This window comes from Leptonychotes weddellii, chromosome 1, assembly GCF_054177405.1.
Source record: "Leptonychotes weddellii isolate Sample4059 chromosome 1, ASM5417740v2, whole genome shotgun sequence".
Lineage (NCBI taxonomy): Eukaryota > Metazoa > Chordata > Mammalia > Carnivora > Phocidae > Leptonychotes > Leptonychotes weddellii.
The window spans coordinates 56,240,634-56,264,914 of NC_138369.1; the positions used below are offsets into that span (position 1 = coordinate 56,240,634).

Below are 24,281 nucleotides of genomic sequence, written 5' to 3' on the forward strand. Positions count from 1 at the left end.
TAAGTGAAATACCAACAATGACTACCACCGTGGTGTCAAGCAGGTATGAGCTGGGATGCAATACTTGTGGTAGATGATTAGGCTAATCCAGAATCTGGGAATTCAGCATCTCCTGGGATTACTACTAGGGAGCACCTTTGGTCCATAGCCACCCCTGGGTCAGATGTGTACCAACTCCAGAGATACTCAGATTTCAGGGGAGACAGTGGAGGCTCAGAGAGCAGCCTCTAAGGGAGAAAGACACATGGCCCAGTGAGTAAGACCTACAAAAAGTGCCCGAGTGTCAAAGAGGGGTGGTGACTCTGCACAGAACCTGGAGCTCCTGCCACATCTAGCCCCTGTGCCCTACTAGAAAGAACATGAGGGTATAAATTCTTATTAAGTGCTCATTATGCTTCCATAACACGTTTTCCTATGTTTTGCGTCTGTCTACTCTTTGTTTACCTCTTCCTATGACACCATTTTTGTAATGCCATCTTCTATAAAGAGAATAGCAGATAATTCAGTCTTTTATCTTGCATGGTTTATCAACATGTTTTATCATTGCTGCTTTAGAAACATTTCTTTTAGCTCCACAGTTTGTTAGGGAAAGTGACACATCCGTACCTTCCTCTTCAGTTCCTTGATCAGGAGTTAATGCCTCTTGAGGGGAAAGTCCTCAGATAACACAAGCCTGTGATTTCACTCTTCCTTGACCTCCCAATAGCTGCTGCCAGAGTGGCCGGTCTAGCTCAGATCAGGTCTTCACTGTCCTGAGCACCTGTTCCATCACTGGTTTGGCCCCTGAAGGCAGGGTGGTGGTGTGGAGCAGGAGGCGATGGCATGAGCCTAAGTCATAGTCACCCCTGAGCAGGAAGCAAAGGAGCTTCTCATTCCAGATTCTTCTCCTTGGGTCAAAGATAGAACCCAGAGACTAAGTGACCGTAGTGGTGTTCTATTCACCTTCCCTCAGTGCACAGCAGCCCAACTTCCAACTGTGGGCACCTGTAACTTTGTCTGAGGGCTGTACTCTGGCCACTGAAGGCCATTTTGCTCACCTGTGTGGGAGGCTGCAGGTGTCCAGAAATTGCTGTCCTTCCCCTCACCCAAATCCTACTCCCCACTAGTCTTCAACCAATGATTAATGGAAGTTAATACCAAATACCAAAGCTCCTCATCCCTTGGATAGGATACTTGAGTGTGAATCTACATGGGCTCCAAGTGCCCCATCATGATTGAGCTCCAGTCGTCCTCATGGTAATTGGCTCGATAATGTCTGAGCTCCCTTTATTTGACTGCCTTTCCCATACTGTCTCACTTCCCTCTTACTGGTGGTTTTTGTTTGTTTGGTTTTTTTTTTTTAGCTCCTAAATGAACTACTTGTACTTGAGTCATTGTCTCAGCATTTGCTCCCGGGGGAACCCAGTGAAGATCCTAGGTGAAGTCCACCAGGCCAGTTGTCATTGGGGACTGCTGCCCAACCTGAGCCCTCGGACCATCATCAGGGCACAGGGGCTGGAGGGGAATGTCTTGTCTCCACCTCTGCTGAGTAGTTAGTTTTAATCTGGAGTGAAGATTATTAGCAAGTGTATGAGGCATACAACATGCCAGTTGCTCTGTATCACTCCCCCGCCCCCATCACTCTTATTAGTTATAAAGCTGATACTTTGTTCTCCAACTCCTGCTGTTTATCTCTAGGTCGGCTCAGAACTTGAAAGGAGAGTAGGAGGTTATTAATTGAGTCTCCTGAAACTGTTGCAATAAGCATGGTAGAAAGGTAGCAATTCAGGATGAGCAAAATCCAGGTAGATGGGTCAGAGGGTGGCTAGATGCTGGCCCCTGGCCTGAGGGGTGGAGCAGATCTACAGTCCACAGAGGAGAAGGCAGAATGAGGTAGTAGGTGGCATACCAGAATAAGAATTCAGGAACGGAGACAAGGCAAAGCCAAATAATCAGAGCACTCGGGGGTGCTGGGGATGTGATCCTTTTGATGAGACCAGAGCTCATTTATCAGAATTGGATCACTGCATCCAGAGTGGGGTAATATCATCCGTGCTGATGCATAGCTTATGGGGCCTGAGCTAGTCAGATGCCTCCTGTATCAGGCTATGATTAGACCTGGGGGCAGGAGGCTGGGCAGCAGCTGTGGGCAGAAGAGAAACACCAAGTAAGGAAACAGGCTGGTACTGATCCATTCTGCAACTGGATATTTAAAAGACTAGCTCAATTCTCTCCTTCTTGTCTGTAAAGGGGCAATACTGTGCTTTGTTAAGCCGCAGAGAGGAAAATGCCATTCTTTAGGCTCTTTTCTCAGATTTTGCAGACGCTGACCTTAGAAAGCTCTCTTGCTTCGCTTGTATCTTTCATCTTCTCTGCCAGGGTTCATGAATCATGAGGGGACCTCGGTTGCTCTAAATGACTTCAAATCTGTCCTGTTCCAGACAAGTTAGAGGGCAGGTATATAGGTCAGGGCTCTGTCAGTTACAAGGGATAGAACCTAGGGTCTCATAAAATGGAACTGTGGACTCGTTGCCAGTAGGACTCTCTCTCCATCCAGTTCTCAACACCGTTTGTCCCGCTTTTCTTTGCATGTTCATCTTATTCTCTCCACACGCAGGCGTTTAAGACACTTTTGATCCCCCAGCACCTTTAATCCCCAAGTTTACCAATGTCAGCAGAAAGGGCTCTGTGTTCCCAGGAAGGACACTGACAGGTGCTGCCTAGACCTTATGCCCATTTCATGGCCCAGCATATAACAGGCAATCGGTAAATATTCTTGAATGAACGAATAACATTATCATGGTCCATGTGGTGGATATAGTCCCATTGTTATATATTAATAAATTGTAGTTGATGTTTCTATCTCGAGATACTGGTTCATGTGCACGCACTTGCTTCCCAGAGATATCTGCTCTTGGAGTGTTGAGGAAACAGTCTCTGAGCCTGCAAGGCTGAGAGTTTTGCTAAATCCAGCACGGTTAGTAAATGCCACCCTGGGAGGTCTCCTGGACCACAGTCTGCTCTACTTTCTCAGCTCTCAGTCTGGACTATGCTGTTGATGGAATTTATGCCTGTTGCTGTTTGAATCTTCACACTGAGAACTTAGCTATGAAACATAGCTTTCAAACTCATCTTCACAATATCATTGTGAAGTCATTGTCAGATAAGGTCTTACTGTCTCTACTCACTAACTAGGAAAGTCCAAGCATACATTGGATAGGTTGGTATTTTCCAGGATTTCTTTTCAGAATGTGAGCTCCTTGAGTATCCATGAAAAGGGGTTCCATAGTCAATTATGATTAGGAAATCTTTGATCAATTCACAATGCATGTTAGTATATTAAAGGTTCTGAAAGAAACTACAATTATGAAACCTATATGAACTGAGCTCTTTTTAACGTTGAGCAAAAAGATTTTGCAAAACTATTGGATGCTCAACCTTCTTGCATCCATCTTCTCTTGTTGCCTCCTGTTTTCCCCGACTATCTCTTTCCACCTAAAACCAGTCCCTTCATCTATGCCCAGCATCTTATCTCCCCCCGCCCCCATCCCCAGGAATCTTCTTTTCTTTTTTTGCTGCAAAAAATCTTTTATTGTTTCCATTTGGTCCAGGGCTTGGGAGGGTTCCAGGGTGGTTAAAAAGCTGCAGGGAGGGGCGCCTGGGTGGCTCAGTCATTAAGCGCCTGCCTTCGGCTCAGGTCATGATCCCAGGGTCCTGGAATCGAGCCCTGCATCAGGGTCCCTGCTCCGCGGGAAGCCTGCTTCTCCCTCTCCCACTCCCCCTGCTTGTGTTCTCTCTCTCGCTCTCTCTCTGTCAAATAAATAAACAAAATCTAAAAAAAAAAAAAAAAAAGCTGCAGGGAGAAGCTCAGGCAGAAACCCTGACACCAGGGGGGATACCAAAGGGGCCACTGAGCCCCCAAAGCACCTAGTTGTGCTTGCAGGTGAGGCTTATAGAAGGGATACTCACCCACCCAGCGTGGGGGCTGGCCAGCCTGCAGAGGTGTGTCAAGCGGTTGACCATCTTCTTGATGAGTTTCACCTCCTCATCTAGGAAGCGGTTCTCTAGGAAGTTACAGAACCCACGACATGCAGATCCAGAAGGGCCTGGTTCACGTTCTTCTCCTGGACCATAGCAGCTTCCCTGGCATCCAGGCTTTTACCACACTTATCCTGGGATGGCTTCTACATGTCCTGGAAGAGGGCACAGCCCCTGCTCTTATGGTTCTCCTTGGCCAACTCCAGGAATAAGTGGCTCACGTTCTCCAGAGCCACATCATTGGGTCGAAATAGAAGCCCAGAGAGAGAGGTAGGGATCGGAGGCCCACAGATGCATGTTGACAGGTGGTTCACAGCGGTCTCCACCTTGCTGGTATAATTCTGACAAATCTGGGAGTTCATGGTTGGTTGGCAATAAAAAGCTATGCACACACACACACACACACACACATGCACAACAGTGTTCGCTGATCCCGGAGGCAGAGGATGGCTGAGACGATGGGACGGCTGGAAGAGAGGTTGGAGGGTGGTTGGAGGCTGAAAGAAGGCATGTCCCTGGGTCCCATCCAAACACTTGAAGCAAGAGATAGATCTGGGGGACCGCCAGGGTGCATCCCCTTATCTCTTTCAGGATCAACACCTTCTCCCTCCTGGATCTTTCCAATCAGCATTTCCACAAACTCAAGAGCCTAAATCCTTGCTTTCAATGTGGTCAATGAACCAGCATCCTCAACATCACCTAGGAGCCTGCTACAAATGCAGGCTCTTAAGCTCCACCCCAGCCTGCAGTTTAACAAAATCTCCAGGAGATCTGTATGCACATTAATGTGCTCTAAACCACAACCAAGATTCTCTGGTAAAAATGCAAATCAGATCTTATCTAATCTCCACCAGAAACATCCTTTTCTCCCAGATTCTTTCCCACCCTCCCTCAATTCCACAACTGCTAATTTCCTAAAATGAGTTTTCCAAGGACCTTTTTTGGTAAACCCTGGGCAGTCATTTGTCCCAGCTTTGTGACAGCACCTGACTCCCTTGCCCTGTGAATTTTGCACTATGTGATCAGAGTACAGAGTCCACTTGAGGATTTTGAGCTCTGATTTGTTGCAGAAATGACATTCTCAGAGTCAGTCATTTTCCAGTTTGTTCTCAGGTATACTCTCCACTCTTGATATTGCAAGGGGCCCATCCTACAACTGTATTTCCAGGCTCCCTTGCCCACTGGGTGCTGCCAGTGGGAAGCACTGGAGGAAGATTGAGGGTGGGAGGAGAGGAGTGTCTCCATGGAGGCGGCACCACTTTTGTGGTTCTGGTCCTGCTCCTGGACTCTGTTAAAACTGCCTCCTGCCCTTGGTCCTCCAGCCACAGGGATCATAAGAGCTCCCTGCTCTTGCCAATCTCTCTTTGGCCTCACCATCCCTAGTTTGGCTTTTTGATTTTCCCAATACTTATATAACTATTTCCCCACACCTGTGATGGGTTACGCTTTCCTGAGTGGGTACTCTGACTGATACATGGAAGTATCAGAAAATGGAGGTTGGGGGGAGGGAGGACATTTGAGAAATAGGCAAATTCTTTTTCTCTCTCTTTTTTTTTAAAGATTTTATTTATTTGAGAGAGAGAGAGAGGAGGGACAGAGAGAGAGGGAGAATCCCAAGCAGATGCTGGCCGAGCACAGAGCCCGATGTGGGGCTTGATCCCATGACCCCAAGCCCATGACCCAAGCTGAAATCAAGAGTTGGACACTCAACCAGTTGAGCCACCCAGGACCCCTAGAGAAACAGGCAAATTCTACTTGACTCGATAGACAACCTTGAAGTCCAGGCCCATGTAATGGGGCCCAGGAGTCAATGACAGCATATTTGTGTCATGAGTTCTTACCTACCATCACTCCAATAGCACATTCCTTTGAAAGCTAATGTCCTCTACTCTGGGGCCTGTGGGAAAGTTTTATGAATAGGGAAAAGGGCAGTTACAGAGGACAATCAATCTCCCTGCACATGAGTGACTCTGGTTGTAAGTCACAAATAAATCAGTGCTGCTGTGTAGTTGCCTGGGGCGGGGTCAGAGGAGTTGTCCCACAACAGAAACCTCTTCATCTGGGAACAGGTTAGGAACAACTCTCTTGGCTGCATGCGTAACTGGTCTGGGTTGGACCAGCTGCTGAGTTGTCATAGTTGGTGGTTGGGGCCTATTGTCAAATGTCAATATTTTCACAGTCATCCCACATTGCCGAGCTACAGCTCACCCTGGCGTCTGTCCCTTGGCTCTGGGAGGACAGGCAATTCTTTCATACATAATGGGAAAAGATACAAGAGAGACTGTCTTTTTCTCTCAAAGACTGTTCAAGTAGAAGGCCAGTGCGCTCTGAATAATGCCCTTTCAAATGGAAGAAGAATAGAATTCTAGAATCACGTACTCCTGGAACAGTTAGAGATGGCAATTTACTGAGTATGATTTTTGCAAGAAGATTCTGTAATGAAATGTAAGCCTCAAAGTCAGAAATAAATAGTGTATTTACTCAGAATATTGCATGTTTGTATGTGTATGTATATGTATGTTATCACCCTTCAAGTGTCCCATGATCAAGATGACAATTATACTATGCCTGGAAATATAGACAGAGCTAAGGCTGAGAGTGCAGGGCAGGTAGGAATTGCACGCATAAGGACACTCATCAGCCAAGGTGTTTCTCCACTCCTTTTCCTCTGGAGGTTAAACCAGGAACTGCCGGTCTTGGGCACTCCCCTTGGAGAGCTGCTAAACAGGTGTGTGGGGTGTGGTCTAAGGTGAGAGCACTCTGGGGGAAGGAATGCTTCTTTACCTTTCACATGCTGAAGACACAGCTTAACCTGGAGGTGGGGCAGTAGAGATTTTGGCTGAGACTAGAGGCCCCAACTATGTGCCCAGTGTGAGGAGAGGTGATCCAACATACTCCTGGCTGCCATGGGAATGATGGAGGGCAGTTGGGGGGGTAATTACCCCTGGTAGAAGGTGGGCACACATGGTTTCTCCTCTAAAAGTCTAAAAGGTGCAGCCGGGAGCATCCCAGCCCCTCACAAATGTGGGACACTTGTTCTTTTGTCCCTGAAACTCAGGCCCGATTCTTTTAATAATGCCTCATTGACTTTGATTTTATTCATCTCTCCCTATAGGAGCCTCATTCCTGCAAACCCTGGTTAAGACACACATCCTTAGCTTTTGTTGAAAACAAATTTCCATGGTTAGGAAAATGTCAGTTAAAAAGTCTGTATTTTTTAGCGTTGGTTTTTTCATTGTTGTTTGTTTTGTTTTTGTTTTTTTAGATCTAATTGGCTTTATTAAGCAATTCATGAATCGGGCGGCATCCCATCTAGCCAATAGAGAGATGCTCCCTAGCTCTGATTTTCTTAAATTACAAGTGTGACCCTTTACAAATTGATGACAGAAAAAGCCTTATTGTTTACGATCCCCTTCCTTCTTCCTAAGGAGGCAGTCCCTAGTAAACCAGAAGTTCTTCTGTTTGCTCAGTTCCAGATCAACTTCCCTGTAGCAATTGCCTCTCCTGCCCCTGAGGACAGAGTTAAGTGATAGATGTGGGAATGCAAGATTAGAGAGGTGGGACAGAGGGGGCCCTACTTCAGGAATGAGACAGAAATGGCTGGAGGCCCAGGCAGAGGAAGCTGAGCCAAATCGGGCTGATCTATGCAAGGGGAGATTAAGACATCCACCCAGAGGGCAGCAGGTAGGGTGGTTTGGGGAGAAAAGATATGTTTAATAAAGTGATTCAGAGTAAAATAGTGTGCACTAGAATGTGTAAACCGTAACCTGGGTTCTCCTTAGAAAATCTAGATTTTGGAAATTCTAGATTCTGAAGTGAAACATCCAGTTTTTGCTATTACATAGAGAGGAGCCTGTTTTACTTTGGAGAGTCAGTTGAAGTGTATATTGTTCTGAGATACAGGCAGGAAGGGGACAGTGCCTGCCTCTGGGGCTCATCCACATGGTTATATATAAAATATATGTATGTATATTATATATACATTTTAAATATTCAAAACATACAGAAACACACAAAGTAAAAAGTGAAATTTGCACCTCCCCCCCCCCCCATTTTAATGGATTATACTGTTCAGGGTTAACCCATCCACAACTAATAGTTTGGTGTGTATCCTTAAGTATTTTTCCTAAACATTTGTGGACACATACATGATTGATTATTTGGTTCAAAAAGAATTCGAGGTTGAAAACCATTTCCCTTTAAAATTGTGAAGATAGCATTCCATTGCCTACCTCTTTTTGAATGTGTTAAAAGTAATTTTTGGATAGTTAATACATGCTTGGGATATGAATTCAAAAGATAGAAAAGCATATGTCCTCACCATTGATACTTCCAGCTGCTTAGTTTCCTTCACTGGTAATAACCACCGCCATTGGTTTTTTATTCATCTTTTGAGATGTATTTTGTGATATCTATGCCTTTATAAATATATATACATGCATATATGTAGAAACATATGAAGTTACCGTTTTTGAAGTTAAAAAATCAGCAATTTCATGAGACTCAACATAACATATGTGTATATACAGATACAAATTTTTTCGAAGATTTTATCTATTTCCTAGAGAGAGAGAGAGTGCATGAGCAGTGGAAGGGCAGAGGGAGAGGGAAGGGCAGAGGGAGAGGGAGAAGCAGACTCCTCGCTGAGCACAGAGCTGACATGCGGCTCAACCCAAGGACCCCGAGACCATGACCTGAGCTGAGGTCAGACGCTTAACTGACTGAGCCACCAGGCGCCCCACGAATACAATTTTTAATGCCTCTAAAAGTAGCATGATGGATATGGTGTAGTGCACTTTGATACCTCACTTAACAAAAAATCTTGAGATCTTCCCATATTCGTATGTATAGAGCTGCCTCATTTTTAAAAAACTTTTGTGCCTATTATTTTCATGGTAAACTATTATTATTTTAAAACTTACATACAGTAAAATTGAATTTTACTTTTGGTATACAGTTCTCTGAGTTTTAACATATGTGTAGATCTGTATACCCACGACCATCATCAGGAAACAAATATTTCAAGCCTATCCATGTAAGCACTACCAATAGCAAAGATAGAGTGCTACCCTCAGGTACCCTAGGATCTTCCCTCAATCTCCCCTCCTTGTTGCAGTGCCTTTTCTACACCCCAAGACAATATTTTTCTTGACTTCCAATGCCATAGATTATTTTTGCCTGCATGAAATCGCATAGTATACATTCTTTTGTTTGCCTTCTTTTGCTCATTATATAAGATTCATTCTGTTGCCATGTGATTACTACAGAGCAATGCATTGCACAATATTTCATTATATTATGGCATTTTTTGACATGCAGAATTAAGAAAAAACATTTATATAGATTGATAAATTCAACTTTGTTTGTTGTAATGGTTTCTGGGTTTGTGTTATATGTAGAAAGGCCTTTACCACTCCAAGATTATAGAATAAAATATTATAGAATAAACCATCCCATGTTTTCTTCTAGTGCTATAATAATTTCATTTTGTAGGTGTGAGGAATGAATGCAGCTTTTTTTTTCCTTCAAGATACTGACTTATTATCCAACTACTTCTTTAATCCTCACAGGAAATGTATGGTGGATATAATTATGTGTCTTCATTTTGCAGATGAAAAACTGAAACAGGGGCACCTGGGTGACTCAGTTGGTTAAGTGTCTGCCTTTGACTCGGGTCATGATGTCAGGGTCCTGGGATGGAGCCCCGCATTGGTCTCCCTGCTCAGTGGGGAGTCCGCTTCTCCCTCACCCTCTGCCCCTCCCCCACTCATGCTCTCCCTCCCTTTCTCTCTCTCCCTCTCAAATAAATAAATAAAATCTTAAATTAAAAAAAAAAAGAAAAAACTGAAACAGAGAAGCGAAGTAACTTTCCCCCATCACAGAATAACGTGAAGCTGGGATTTGAACACAGCCAGTTGAGTTTAACGTCTGTGTGCCTATTCCTTAATCCTACCCAGCCTTTCCCTATGGGAGCCATCTACCAACACAGTATCTTGAATATAGGGCTTTTTTGTTTTTCCTGCAACACAAACACAGTATCCAAATGTTTGCAAGAGTGAATTCGTTTACTTAGTATCTGATTATCAAGTAGTTACTTAGTACGGAGCAAGGAATTTGCCACTTCTCGCCTTTATTCCCTCAACCTTTCTCTTTGTTACCAAGACCTCATTCTTGAAATGATTTTTTTCTCAGCTCAGTGTTGGGCTTTCCCTTCAAAAGATTCTTCTCATTAAATTGCTGCCATCAGCTGTGTAAACAGTCCCAGGACATGTTATGTAAACAATTATAAAACTGCTAAAGATGACATTGAAGTTTTAAAAACTGAGCAGGGTGTGTCTCAGAGAAGAGAAGGAAGTGTTAAATTTATGACAGTTGGGAGGCCAGGATAAATAGCAAGAAGGCCTGAGGTCACTTTCCAGTTCTGTCACCGAGATCATATGACTTTAGAAGAGTGATTTTTTTGCTCTTCTTTGTGACTATTTGTCAAACAGGGGCAATAGCAATGACAATGTAACCCTTCACTTTCCCCTCGTTTACTTACTTTCTGCCTACAATAGGGATTAAATTAAAAACAAAGATACCCCCCAAAAAATTATTTAAAGAAAAGGCCTTAGGCAGAAAAGTAGGCTAAATTCCTGAGAGTCATAGTCTAAGTTTAGACAAAGATTTCTTTCATGGGAGGCTTCCCAACTGTTTTATAACTATACTTTACATAGACATACAATGTTCTTTTGCAAAAGTAAATATTAAAAACATAATATGTTTTAAAGTGTTCTCATGAAGTGCATTAAAACAGTGTAATGAAGTATTTCAAAGTGTTCCAGATCTGTTTCTCGCTACAGCCAAATTGTGTGCGTGTGCATATATACATACCAATACCTCTACCTACGTATCCCCCCGCCCCATACAAATCTGGTGTGTGAAGAACAACACAGCTGTACCACGTTCACATTTGAGGATAGTGCTCTGCATGTACAGAAGGAAAATATGTCTTTTCTGACAACCAAGAAAGAATTTATTTTAGTGAGCACACTTCGGTGTCAATCAGTAAATCATTTTGGAGAAGAGTTGGAGAACACAGAGAAATCAATGTCACTGAAAGTCGGTGCCTCCACAGGAACGGACCCAGAGGTAATATGGGTGGTGATGTGCCATGGGCTTTAGAGCCACGAGAGCTCTGGGTTCAAATGCTGCCCTACCGTGTCCAGGCTGTGTTACTTTGCGTGAGATTCTTAACCTCTCTGAGCTTTAGGTTTTTAACTTTTATTTTAAAAATTTCATACAGTAAAATTCAGTGTTTGTAGTGTATAGGTTTTTTTGGGTTTTGAGAAGTGCACGGAGTTGTATATCTACCACCATAGTAACGATATGAATTCTTTCATCATCCCAAAGATTCCTTCATTGTGCCATTTAATAATTCCCCCACCTCACCTCCACCCGCCACCATACTCAGGTCCTAGAAAACACTGATTTGGTCTCTCTCCCTATCATCTTGTCTTTCCAGAATGTCATAGAAATGGAATCATATATATGTATCGCTTCTTTTGAGTCTGACTTCCATTGCTTAGCAAAACTTACTTGAGATCCACTCAGGTTGTTGTGGGTATCAACAGTTGGTTCTTTATATTTTAGAGTAGTAGTCCATGGTATGGATGTACCACAATTCGTTTATCCATTCACTGGCTGAGAAACATCAGAGTTTTGATAATTTGTGTCTTTCGAGGAATATGTCCCTTTTTCTACATTGTTGAATTTGTTGGCCTAAGCCTCTTTGTGGTACTCCCTGGTACCACCTGTGGAATCTGTGGTGATAGCCCCTCTTTGATTCCTGATACTGATAGTGTTTTTCTTTCTCTCAATGAGTCTTACTAGGGACTTATCAATGTTATTAATCTTTTCTAAGAACCAAATTTTAGCTTTGTTAGTTTTTCTCTATTGTTTCTCTGTTTTCTATTTCACTGATTTTTGCTCTTATCTTTATTGTTTAATGCCTTCTACTTACTTTGGTTTTAATTTTCCCCTCTTTTTTTTTTTTTAAGATTTTATTTATTTATTTGACACAGAGAGAGAGACAGAGAGAGAGGGAACACAAGCAGGGGGAGTGGGAGAGGGAGAAGCAGGCCTCCCGCTGAGCAGGGAGCCCAACGTGGGGCTTGATCCCAGGACCTTGGGATCATGACCTGAGCTGAAGGCAGATACTTAACAGCTGAGCCACCCAGGCACCCCTTTTTTTCTAACTTCTTAAGTTGGAGTATTAGATTATTTATTTTTAATCTTTTCCTTTTCTAATGTAAACATGCAATACTATAAATCCTTCTAAGCACTGCTTTAGCTGCACTTCACAAATTTTGATATTTTCATTTTCATTCATTTAAAACATTTTCTGATTTCCCTTGAGTTTTGTTCTTTGACCCATCACTTATTTGGAAGTTAGCTGCCTAATTTCAAAATAGTTGGGGTTTTCTAGATATCTTTTTGTTATTGATTTCTAATTTAATTCCTTTGTGGTCAGAGAATATGCTATATGATATTAATCCTTTGAAATTTATTGAGACTTGTATTATGTATTAGCATATGGTCTATCTTGGTGAATGTTCCACGTGTACTCAAAAAAGAATGTGTATTCTGCAGTTGTTGGTGGTAGTTTTCCAAAAAGATCAATTAGGCAGAGTTAGCTGACCCAGATTCTCTATATGCTTACCTACTTTTTCATCTACTTCTTTTATCAAAGACTAAGAGAGGTATCTTAAAATCTCCAACTGTAATTGTCCTTTGATTTTAGTCAGTTTTTGCTTCATGATTTTGAAGCTATGTTATTACATAGAAACATATTTAGGATTTTGTCTTCTTGATGAATTGTTTCATCAAAAAGATGAAATCTTTTTGTTATTTTGAAATGTTCCTTATGGGCACCTGGGTGGCTGAGTGGGTTAAGCGTCCAACTCTTGGTTTTGGCTCAGGTCAAGATCTCAGAGTTGTGAGATCAAGCCCTGCATCTGGCTCCACACTCAGCATGGAGTCTGCTTCAGATTCTTTCTCCCTCTGCTCCTCCCCTCCCCCTCCCTCTCTCGAATAAATAAGATCTTAAAAAAAGAGTTCTTTATTTTTGTAATATTCCTTGTCTTGAAGTCTATTTTATTTGATATTAATATAGTCATACAGCTTTCCTATGATTCAGTTTTGCATAGTATATTGGATTCTCTGGTGCATTGTTCAAATGTGCTTTCAGAACTGAGGCACTGGGGTGCCTAGGTGGCTCAGTTGGTTAAGCGGCTGCCTTTGGCTCAAGTCATGATCCTGGAGTCCTGGGATCAAGTCCCACATCAGGCTCCCTGCTCAGTGGAGAACCTGCTTCTCCCTCTCTCTCTGCCTGCCTTCTGCCTACTTGTGCTCTCTCTCTCTGTCAAATAAATAAATAAAATCTTAAAAAAAAAAAAGAACTGAGGCATTAATTTCACCAGCAGCTAATAGTGTGGCTACAGATGGCTCACAGCTGTATGTATTGTCCCCCACCCCCACCCGTTTCCCCTCTAACAGGTTCTAACAAATCTCTTGTAAGTAAATCTCAGAGTCTGTTACCAGGGGATCTTGATGTGTGATATACAGTATGTTCTTTTCCATGTTTTTATTATTAACTTATCTGTGTCTTTATATTGAAATCACATGCCTTAAAAACAACGTATAGTTGGATCTTGTTTTTCCATTCATCATGACCATCTCTGCCTTTTCACCAGAGTATTTAATCAATTTATATTGAGTGTAATTTTGATATGATTGGGTTTAAGTCTACCATCTTGCTCCTTGTTTTCTATTAGTCACATTAGTTCTTTGTTCCCTTTTCTTTTCATTGCTGTCTTCCTTTTGATTACTTGAGTTTTTAGGATTGTATTTTATATCTTCTAATGGGACTTTAAGTTAAATCTTCTGCTTTATTGTTTCTTTTTTTAGTGGTTGTTCTAGCTATTACAATATGCATCCTTAACTTATCACAGTCCAAATTGAATTAATGTTGTACTACACATATAATGTGAGAACTTTACAGCAGTATACTTCCATTTACCAACTCTTCGTCCTTTGTGCTATTATTATCATAGATTTTACTTCTTTGTATGTTAAAAACTCCACAATTTATGGTCATGATTTTTGTTTTAAGCAGTCAATTTGATTTTTTAAAAAAAGATTTTATTTATTTATTTCAGAGAGAGAGAGAGAACATGCAAGCAGGGAGAAAGAACAGAGAGAGGGGGAGAGAGACAATCCCAAGCAGACTCTGTGCTGAGTGTAGTCTCCAACCTGGGGCTCGATCCCATGACCCTGACTGAAATCATGACCTGAATTGAAATCAAGAGTTGGACGCTCAACTGACTGAGCCACTCAGGGGCCCCAACAGTTAATTTGATTTTAAAGAAATTAAGAAAGAAAAAAAATAGTCTTTCACATTTATCTGCATATTTGGGAGCTCTTCCTTCCCTCTTGTATATCCATCTGGTGTAATTTCTTGAGCACTTTTTATAATACAAGTTTGCTTGTAAAGAATTTTCTCAGCTGTTTTTTTTCAGAAAATGTCTTTGTTTGCTTTTGTTATAGATAAATGCTTTCTCTGCATTTTTTAGTTTGTTTCAGCATTTTAAAGATGCTGTTCCATGAAATCATTATTTTTGTTTTCTGCATATAACATGTCTTTTTTCTCTGGCTGCTTTTTAAGGTCTTCCATGCTGTTGAGAAGAATAAAGTGGCATACTTTCAATTCTCAAGGGACACTTTGAAGAGGATGGGCTGGAGTGCCACAGTCTACCATGGAATCTACTACTGGAAACTCAGTCCCCTTCCCATGTGGTATTATTTTAGTTTGAAGAGCTCAGAGTGGGATAAATGTAGAGTTAAGGAATACAGAGTCTCCAAGATTGCCTGGATGTTGAAGGAGCATGGGTCAACTTCTGTGGGTAAAGGTAAAAGTTTTCCTAAAGATCGGTAGCGATTTGCAACGTAGAAGCTAGAAGAGGATGCTCCAGCAGAGTGGTCCTTATGGACAGAGATAAGGGAATAAGATTAAGGTCTGGGAATGGATAATTTCAAGTTATATCCTATCAAGGATATAATTTTTAAAAAAATTTTTTCTTTTTTATTTTTCAAAGTAATCTCTACACTCAACATGGAGCTTAAACTCACAACCCTGAGATCAAGAGTCACACACTCGTCTGACTGAGCCAGCCAGGCACCCCAAGGTTATAACTTTTGAAGAGTTTTTTTTTTCCTTAAACTGTGGTAAAAGTTGTATTTAGCATATAGTTTTTTTGTTTTCATTTGGGAATATAGTTGACATACAGTGTTACATTAGTTTCAGGTGTACAACTTGGTGATTTGACAAATTTATATGTTATATACGTTTAGCACAAGTGTAGTTACCATCTGTCCCATTATATAGCTATTACAGTATCATTGACTGGATTCCTTATGCTGTGCCTTTTATTCCCATGACCTACTCACTCCGTAACTGGAAGTCTGTATCTCCCACTCCCCTTCACCTATTTTGCCCAATTCCCCGCCCCCTATTTAGCATATAGTTTAAATTTCTTCCTTTAATATGCCATAATTCCTTTAGTGTTTTCCAGTCTGCTAATGCATTTGATAAGTCTGCATGTCTTTTTTTTTTTTAAGATTTTATTCATTTATTTGAGAGAGAAAGTGTGAGAGAGAGAAAGCACGAGAGGAGGGAGGGTCAGAGGGAGAAGCAGACTCCCCGCTGAGCGGGGAGCCTGATGTGGAACTCGATCCTGGAACTCCAGGATCATGACCTGAGCCGAAGGCAGATGCTTAACCGACTGAGCCACCCAGGCACCCCTGCTAAGTCTGCATGTCTTGAGTAGGGCTGTAATGGAAGGAAATGAGAGCTGGGTCCATAAGGATATTTGATATCTCCCCCAAATGCAACTTGTTTTTCTCCTCCCTCCTGATTCTCATCCTACAAAGTCCCTTAGAGGTATAGCATCAAGGTACCCAGGGAGACTGCAGTCCTGATTTCCAGACTGAGACCAATAACAATAACAAATGAAGAGTGTTCTCATGGTGGAATGGGATTTAGGAGAGACTTTAAGAAGAACCTTGGAAGATCAAGGAACACTCTATTTCCCCATATTTACTTAGAGGGAGTTGTCCCTTAGGGGAAAAGGAAAAGCTATTATCTGGGTTACATGAATTTTATAATATAATCTGAGAGATCTATAATAACATATATACTTGTGACTGAATTTTAACTTTGCTTATAATTAAATGGAAATCAAAATACCATTTGTTATCTTTTTATTGTCAAAAATTTTTTAAAATATAGAAATGGGGGCGTGCCTGGGTAGCTCAGTCAGTTAAGCGTCTGCCTTTGGCTCAGGCCATGATCCCAGGGTCCTGGGATCGAGCCCCGCCATCGGGTTCCCTGCTCAGTTGGGAGTCTGCTTCTCCCTCTCCCACGCCCCTCCCCCCTGCTTGTGTGCTCTCTCTTTCTCCAAGAAATAAAATCTTAAAAAAAATGGAACTGGGCATTTCCACTGTGGATAGAAACATAAATTGGTATTGGGGCACATGGGTGGCTCAGTCGGTTAAGTGTCTGCCTTCAGTTCAGGTCATGATCCCAGGGCCCTAGGATCGAGCCCTGCATCAGGCTCTCTGCTTAGTGTGGAGTCTGCTTCTCCCTCTCCCTCTGCCCCTCCCCTCTGCTCGTGTTCTGTCTTTCACTCTCTCTTTTTCAAATAAATAAATAAAATCTTTAAAAAAATAAAAAAAGAAACAAATTGGTATTCATTTTGGAGATCAAGTTGTCTTTAACTATACATAATGAATGGATTCTTCAACTACCTTTCTGGGAATCCATTATTTTCCACAGAAACATACACAAAAGTACACAAACATATTTATAAAGTTGTTCACTTTAATATTGTTTAATAGCAAAAACTGGGGAGAAGTGAAATATCCATTAACACATGGAAACCGAGACATCAATCATAACTACTTTATCCATAGTATAAAATACTATGCAGTCATTAAAGTGACTGAAATACAGGTACTGATTGGAAATGATATTCATGGCGTGTTAATTGAGAAAAGCAAAATGGAGAATATGTATGATCCATTTTTAATAAAACAAATTAAAATTAAATTAATAAAATAAAATAAATTAAAACTACAAATACATAGATAATTACATTTACACATCTCTATATTTTCATTAATACAGAAACAAAATGGAAAGAATACAACTAAATTATTAATAGGGGTTATTTGGGGGGATAAGATCATACAGTTGACCCTTGAACAATGCGGGGGTTAGGGGTATCAACCTCCCGCATAGTTGAAAAATCTGTGTGTAACTTTTGTCTCCCCCAAAACTTAACCAATAATGACCGGCCTACTGTTGACCAAAAGCCTTATTAAACAGTCGACTAACATGTATTTTGTATGTTATATGTATTATAGACTGTATTCATAAATAAAGCAAAGAGAAAAGAAATCATAAGGAAAATACATTTACAGTACTGTATTGTATTTAATGAAAACAAAATCCATGTATGATTTCACCTGTGCAGTTCAAATCTGTGTTGTTCAAGGGTCGACTGTACTTTTGTTTTTGTTACAGTGAGTATATGTTACTCTTGTAAGAAAAGATAAAAATACAGTGTGATACATACATTAAAGCTTGTAAGATTGAAGTTGTAGAGAGGGGAGCATGATTAAGTCCACTGATGTGTGTGTGGTTTTAGGGATGGTGTTAGGAAATGCTTGAAAGGGGGGTGCCTGGGTGGCTCAGTTGGTTAAGCGACTGCCTTCGGCTCAGGTCATGATCCTGGAGTCCCGGGATCGAGTCCCACGTCGGGCTCCCTGCTCATCAGGGAGTCTGCTTCTCTCTCTGACCCTCCCCCCTCTCATGCTCTCTCTCTATCTCAGTCTCTCTCTCAAATAAATAAATAAAATCTTAAAAAAAAAAAAAGGAAATGCTTGAAAGGGAAGATGACATGTGGGCAGCATTATCAAGGATAGATAAGAAAGGTGGAAAAAGAAGAAATGTACAAAGTCATGGAGGATTATAAGTATACTAGATTCATTAAGGTGTTCAAAGCTACTATATATAACCTGGGGACTAAAAAAAGAAAGGTAAGGAGGTATACAAAAGCCGGATGTGCAAGGGAACCACAAGTCAATTTGAAATTTCTGGAGGTTTCAAGTGTGAAGTATGGAGAGGGGTAGTGAGAGAGAAAGCAGGAGCCAGGCTGCTAAGGGTTTCTTGTACTCCTTGGGAATTTGAATAGTGTCCTGCAGAACAAGGAGGTCACTGATGGGGTTTTGGCAGGACAGTAACATCAGCTATATAGAAGATTGATTGGAGAGAAGCCAATCTGGAAGCTGGAAGATCATTTAAGCGGTGAGATGTAATGAAGATTGAAACTAGCTAGTGGCAGGGTGAATAGGAAAGAGAATGGATTTGAGAAATATTTCAGAGTAAAAGTCAGAGGGCTTGGTGATTTGCTGGATATGGGTGAAGAATGAGAGGAATGTTTTGACTAACTTCAACAGTTTTCACTTGCGTAACTGGGCAGATGGAGATGACACCAGCCAAGGCAGAAAATACAGATGGCAAAGCAAGCTTGTGAAGAGGAGAAGATGCAAGAGGGTGAGAAGAAACACAGAAGGGGCAAATTGGGATGGTGATGGTAGGGGGTGTAGTAGGAGATGATTTCAGTTTCAGACAAGTTGAATTGAGGGGCCTATGCACTATCAAGAGAAACTGTTCAGTAGGCAGCTGGATGTATTAAGACTAAGTAATTCTGTAGAAATTTAATGTCAGGCCCTGTACCAGGCACTGGTTGAGTTGTATAACAGCCATGGTTTTTGCCCTCCCGAACCTGACAGCCTAATGAAGATGGTATGATCTGCAGCTCAGGGGAGAGGGTCTAGGCTAGAGCTCTCAACACAGAGAGGGAGAGTGTTAAGAAGAGAAAGAAACTCTTAGAATTTTTAAGTATCATTTACTATGAACTATATTCTAGGCACATCAAACTTCGCAACATTCCCATGAAATATTATTAAAATGTTATAGATGAGGAAAACGAGGGGCAGAGAATTGAGACTCAGCGGTCACAATCTGGCCTTTGGGCTGAATTTTATTCTAAGAGCTGTTTTGCTGCAGTGATTTAAAAATACCTCTGGATGAGTTTGCACTACCCAGTTTGTTACTTTCCCTAATTCTCCATTGTCTTATACCATTTGTGTGTCACTCATAATCTTTCTGCTCCCTTCAGGCATTTGACTTTGTACTATGTGGCCAAAGGTCACAGTGCTACTACTTTCTTGGTAAATATGTAGGTGTTCACCATGAGATAAGAGAGGACTTGGCCCAGCTGTCAATGCGGTGTTCAGACTAGGCCCTGTTCTGGCTCTACTACATTTAGGGATCAGGCTATGGAATCTTACAGAGGAACTGGCTAATAAATAAAATTTGCTAAAATGTGAAGATCAGCATATATTCTCTCAGGTTCTGATACACGAGGCAATGTGAAGCAATTTGGTATAGCATGCAGAGGTAGTTGCTGAGATGGATATGGGGGTTCACAGATGGCCCAAGTTCAGGGTGTTGGAAGAATTAAGCACATAAACATTAAACTCTCTAGGATGATTGCAGATGCAGACGCTTGGACCTTTTGGAAACTTGTGTATTCCATCAGCTGTGAATTCTTTTAACATCCCCAAGGACTTGGTACTTTAATAAGGACTTTGGAATGAATACGTGAAAATATACGATTTCGGTTAAATGAAAAATACAGACAGATGTCCAAACGGTTGAGATTTTACAATATCGTCCTGGAACGTCTGGACCCTGGAAGTCTGTGTCAGGCACTTCTTGAGACCTCTGGAAAAGTCCAGGGAAGGAAAGACGGCCCCTCTGGGGAGTAGTAGGAGTACGAGGCACTGAAGATGCAGACTCTTAACTACAAATACTGAACAAAAGTACACTATCCTTCAGAGCGCAAAGCAGGTTCCCTGGATACCCGCCTTCTCCCACCCCAGGCGCTCACACAGGCGGCTCTTCACGGTGGGCCTGTCCACCGGGCCGTCCTTAATAGAAGCTGCACCCTCCCCGCTGGACTCTGCAGTGCCGAAGTGCGGGTGTGCGTCACTGCAGGGCTCACACCAGCCCTCGCCCCAGCTCGGAGGGCCGCTCCGCACGCAATGAACTGGAGCAGCGCGGAACGCGGCGTATTACTCGCGGGTGCCGCGTTCGGGCGCGACACCCCGAGCGCGCATGTGCCGGCGCGACTTCGTGCTTGGCCCCTCCGGCGCTCCGTAGAGCTCCCTTGGCGAGTTCCACGTAGGCCGCGCAGGCGTCTTTGGCACACCGTTCACCTGCTGCCGTTGTCGCCGCCGCCGCCGCCGCCGGGGCTGGATGGGGGGCATAGGCCAACCAGTGGCACCCAGAAGAAAGAGACGCGGCGGCGGCGACGCCGACATCCGCAGGACGAGTGTCTCGATCCGCCCGCGAGCCCAAGGAGGAGGCGGTGAGGCCCGGCGCCTACGGTCCCTGGTGTAGAGAGGCCGCCGTCGCGCCGCGGCCGGGTCTCCCTGGGCGCTCGCCCCTCAGGTCTCACACTCAGGGCCCCGCGCTGCACCATGTTCAAGAAACTGAAGCAAAAGATCAGCGAGGAGCAACAGCAGCTCCAGCAGGCGCTGGCCTCGACTCAGGTACTATGGCCGCTGCTCTCGTCTAGTTCCCGACACCCCTTGACACAGCTTCGGGGGCCAGGAGGAGGGAAGGTTCTTCCGTGACCCTTGACCTGAGAATCTCCCCCAAACTCCGGACTGGGAATGAGTCCAGGGCGGCCCGGGTCCTCACTATTGGGGACCCGGGGCACCCATCCCCAAACTCCATGCAGGAGAGTGGGAGGGGGTGGCCGGATCCTTCGGGACGTCTGACCTCTAGTTTTCCCCCAGTGCACGACCCTGGCCTGAGAATAAGTTAGAAGGGCTCCGATCTTGCATGACTTTTGACCCCTATCGAAGGTTCCCCCACCCATCCGAGACCCCAACTCAGGAGTGAAGGCGGGATGGGAAAACCTGGGTCCCTTGCAATATCTGACTTCTTGTTTGAAGTTCCCTCTCCCATCATGACCCGAGATTGAGTACGGAGGGGTCTGAATCCCTCTAGACTCCCGACCCGTTACGGGGGTCTAATGTCAAACCGTGGTGCAGAGGTGCGGGCCGAGGGTCGAGCCATTCCAGGCCAGGCTGCCTGCCGGAGCGTTGGACCTGAAAGAGGTGGCAGTGTGGCCAGCGTCCAACGCCCGAGGCTGTCACGAGTTAGTCACTTCGCATAACTTGGTTGATCCCGGACGGGCGTAGGGACAGACAGTCTGAGGCCAAGCCGGGGTTCTGCCTATCCCCAGCTGGGCTTCTGCTTCTTCAAGAGTCTTGTTCAGTTTGTTTTTTCATGAATGCTGTTGCTTCAGGAAATGACAGTTTCTAGGAAAAAGGGGGCGTGTTAGCAGTGTTAATTTAAAGAAACAGTCTGCTAGACACCAATGAGAATGTGTGTTTTGGTGCTCGCAGCACTTGTCTCTTGAGCAAAGATGAGGGCTTCTGCTAAATTTCTTCCCAGCCTTTCTCAGTCTCAACAGATTGAGCAATTCTCACTCTCTCAAATTTTAGAGTTTCTGTAAGAAAGGCTGAGTTTTAATTAATTTGGAGACATTTAAAAGTAATTTTAAAAATACATTTTTCTTATACAGCTTTTAAACAACTGTTAAGCAGCTAACAACTATTAAATCAACTATTGCATTAGAACAACTGTCAACTATAAATTGAAGTTGTTCTCTTAAAAGCTAAAGCTCATGTAGAGTAAAACTGCTTGAAATACATTGGAATATGACACTGAAAGCTTGTTCGTTCTCCTAAGTAAAATGTAAATAATGATTAAAATTTAGATAGTAAATACCTTACTTTTCATACTATTTACTGCCAGCTTTTCTAACTTTATAAAACACATTTATTTAAGAAACAAAAAACTTAAGAGTGAGGTAGAGATGAGGAATGTGGGGAAACACCATGTTGGCGAATGTGAAAGTTACATTTGGGAATGTATAAAATATTGATCCAAGATTCCACCTCTAGAAATTTATTCTAAGAAAGTTTAGGATGGGGTGCCTGGGTGGCTCAGTCGGTTAAGTGTGTGCCTTCGGCTCAGGTCATAATCCCAGGGTCCTGGGTTCCAGTGGGGCATAGGGCTCCCTGCTTAGTGGGGAGTCCGCTTTTCTCTCTCCTTCTGCTCCTCCCCCCTGCTCATTCTCTCTCACTCTCTCCTGCTCTCTCTCTCAAATAAATAAATAAAGTATTTAAAAAACAGTTGAGGATGTATTAAAGATTTAACCTCATGGATTTTTATTTCAGTGTTGTTTTAATAGGTAAAAACTGGCTAAAAATAGAAAATTGATTAACAGGTTGTTTAAGATAGTTGGTTATTCAGCCTTAAACAAAAGCCAACATTTATTGGGCTCTTACTATGTGAGAGGCATTTTGCTTTGTATTTTACACGGATCATTTTATTTAATTCTTACATACACCAAAGAGGTAGATACTCTTACAAATGAAGTGAGGTTCAAAGAGATTAACTTGCCTAACACACCTTTTGTTAGAATCTGCAGGAAAGTAATAATAACATGCAAAGATATTTGTGTTAAAGGACAGATTAAGAAGCAGCATGTCAAGTGTGATCCCAGTTTTGTGGGAAAAAAATATGATATAAAGTATTTATGTATTTTTAATTTTTTAATTTTTTTAAAGATTTTTTATTTATTTGAGAGAGAGAGAGCACAAGCAGGGGGAGCAGCAGAGGAAGAGGGAGAAGCTGGCTCCACACTGAGCAGGGAGCCCCATGTGGGGCTTGATCCCAAGACCCCGAGATCATGACCTGAGCCGAAGGCAGACGCTTAACAGACTGAGCCATCTAGGCGCCCCATATGTATATAAAGTATATTTATATACAGGCAATGAAAATAGTTTAAGAAGGAAGTGCTCATGAGATATCATGATTGTTTTTCTTATAATGTTTCATTTTTCTTCATGAAAATGAATTGATTTTGTGCATTAACAGAGAGAGGTGGTTTTTAGAATAGTAAAAAAGTTAACGAGCTGACTAACGTATTAGGTGAGACAGTGCATCTGGATCAAATAAAATCACTTTGTGTATAAAAGATTTAAAACTTTGACAATTATGTATAATATGTATATCAAGAAGGTAAAAGTGAATTGTTAGTGATCATCTACTCATAGAAACTTGATTCTGTTTTGGTCTCAGATCTTCAGCTATTATGAATCCTTCAGGATGAGAAGTTCTGGATTATTGTTTTCAAAGTTAAAGATTTTTTTTCAAGGGTGAATTAAAAAAACAAAAACCCTTTTTTGATGACAATCCTTTTGCAACAGATTACACATATCCTTGTCTTCTTAAGCAAAGGATCTTGAATTTGTATAATATTATCATTTCTTCATTTTTGAGTATAAATTATTTTGTTTTGAAGGCACCATGCCTCAAGAATTTACCTGGGTGTGAAAGACATTTCCCTTTTACCCACTCAAGAGGATTTGTTTGTTCTTGGTCTGTTTTTTGTAATTTTGTAACCTCTATGTCTTTCTTGTCTCTGCCTTTGAACTGTTGTGGGCTTTGAATCAAGATACATAAGCAGCTTATTTTTTTTAAGATACATAAACTTATACAATTTTGTGTGAAATAAGGGCAAGTACCTGAGGGATTCTTTAGCACAGTGTAGTGTATTAATACAAATTTTGAGTGTTTGGAGGCCTTTGTGTGCATACTTTCTGTTTCTTAGCTTGCTTTTCATAGGTGTGGTGGCCTGAGAGGTATTTTTCCAATAGATTGAGTTGTCAGGCCTAGATAATTCTGGGATAAACCATTTGCATCACAATATTTGTAAAACTTTCCAGCAAAAATAATAATGATATAATATAGGGTTCCTTAAGGGTTTGAAAACATTCAATAAAAACAAGAAATAGCCTTCTGATATTCCCCAATCACTTCTATTTGGTTGGTACTAAGATTATTTGCACCTTTCCTTGGCAAATGTTTTAAGTAATTATTTATTCAACACTGATGATGACTTGAAGCCTAATCACTAATTAAAAATGAAGTTAAAGAATTTTTTTTTTTTTTTAAAGATATTTATTTAAAGGGCGCCTGGGTGGCTCAGTTGGTTAAGCGACTGCCTTCGGCT

The 24,281-nt window shown here is 42.1% G+C and overlaps 1 protein-coding gene and 1 long non-coding RNA gene across 3 annotated transcripts in view; both read left to right on the forward strand.

Moving 5' to 3' along the window:
* The window catches only part of LOC145722230 (uncharacterized), a 48,834-nt gene extending 32,534 nt beyond the window's left edge, over nucleotides 1–16,300 (forward strand). For both annotated transcript variants that reach the window (XR_014146350.1, XR_014146349.1), the window contains exon 3: nucleotides 14,723–16,300. This is a non-coding gene — a long non-coding RNA (uncharacterized LOC145722230). The remainder of the gene's footprint in view (nucleotides 1–14,722) is intronic.
* Nucleotides 16,301–20,362: 4,062 nt separating this feature from the next.
* GOLGA4 (golgin A4) overlaps nucleotides 20,363–24,281 on the forward strand; it is a 108,195-nt gene continuing 104,276 nt past the window's right edge. Inside the window, exon 1 of the mRNA XM_081818860.1 lies at nucleotides 20,363–20,739. Within this exon, the coding sequence (XP_081674986.1) occupies nucleotides 20,668–20,739 (72 nt within the window). The 5' untranslated portion in view covers nucleotides 20,363–20,667. The remainder of the gene's footprint in view (nucleotides 20,740–24,281) is intronic.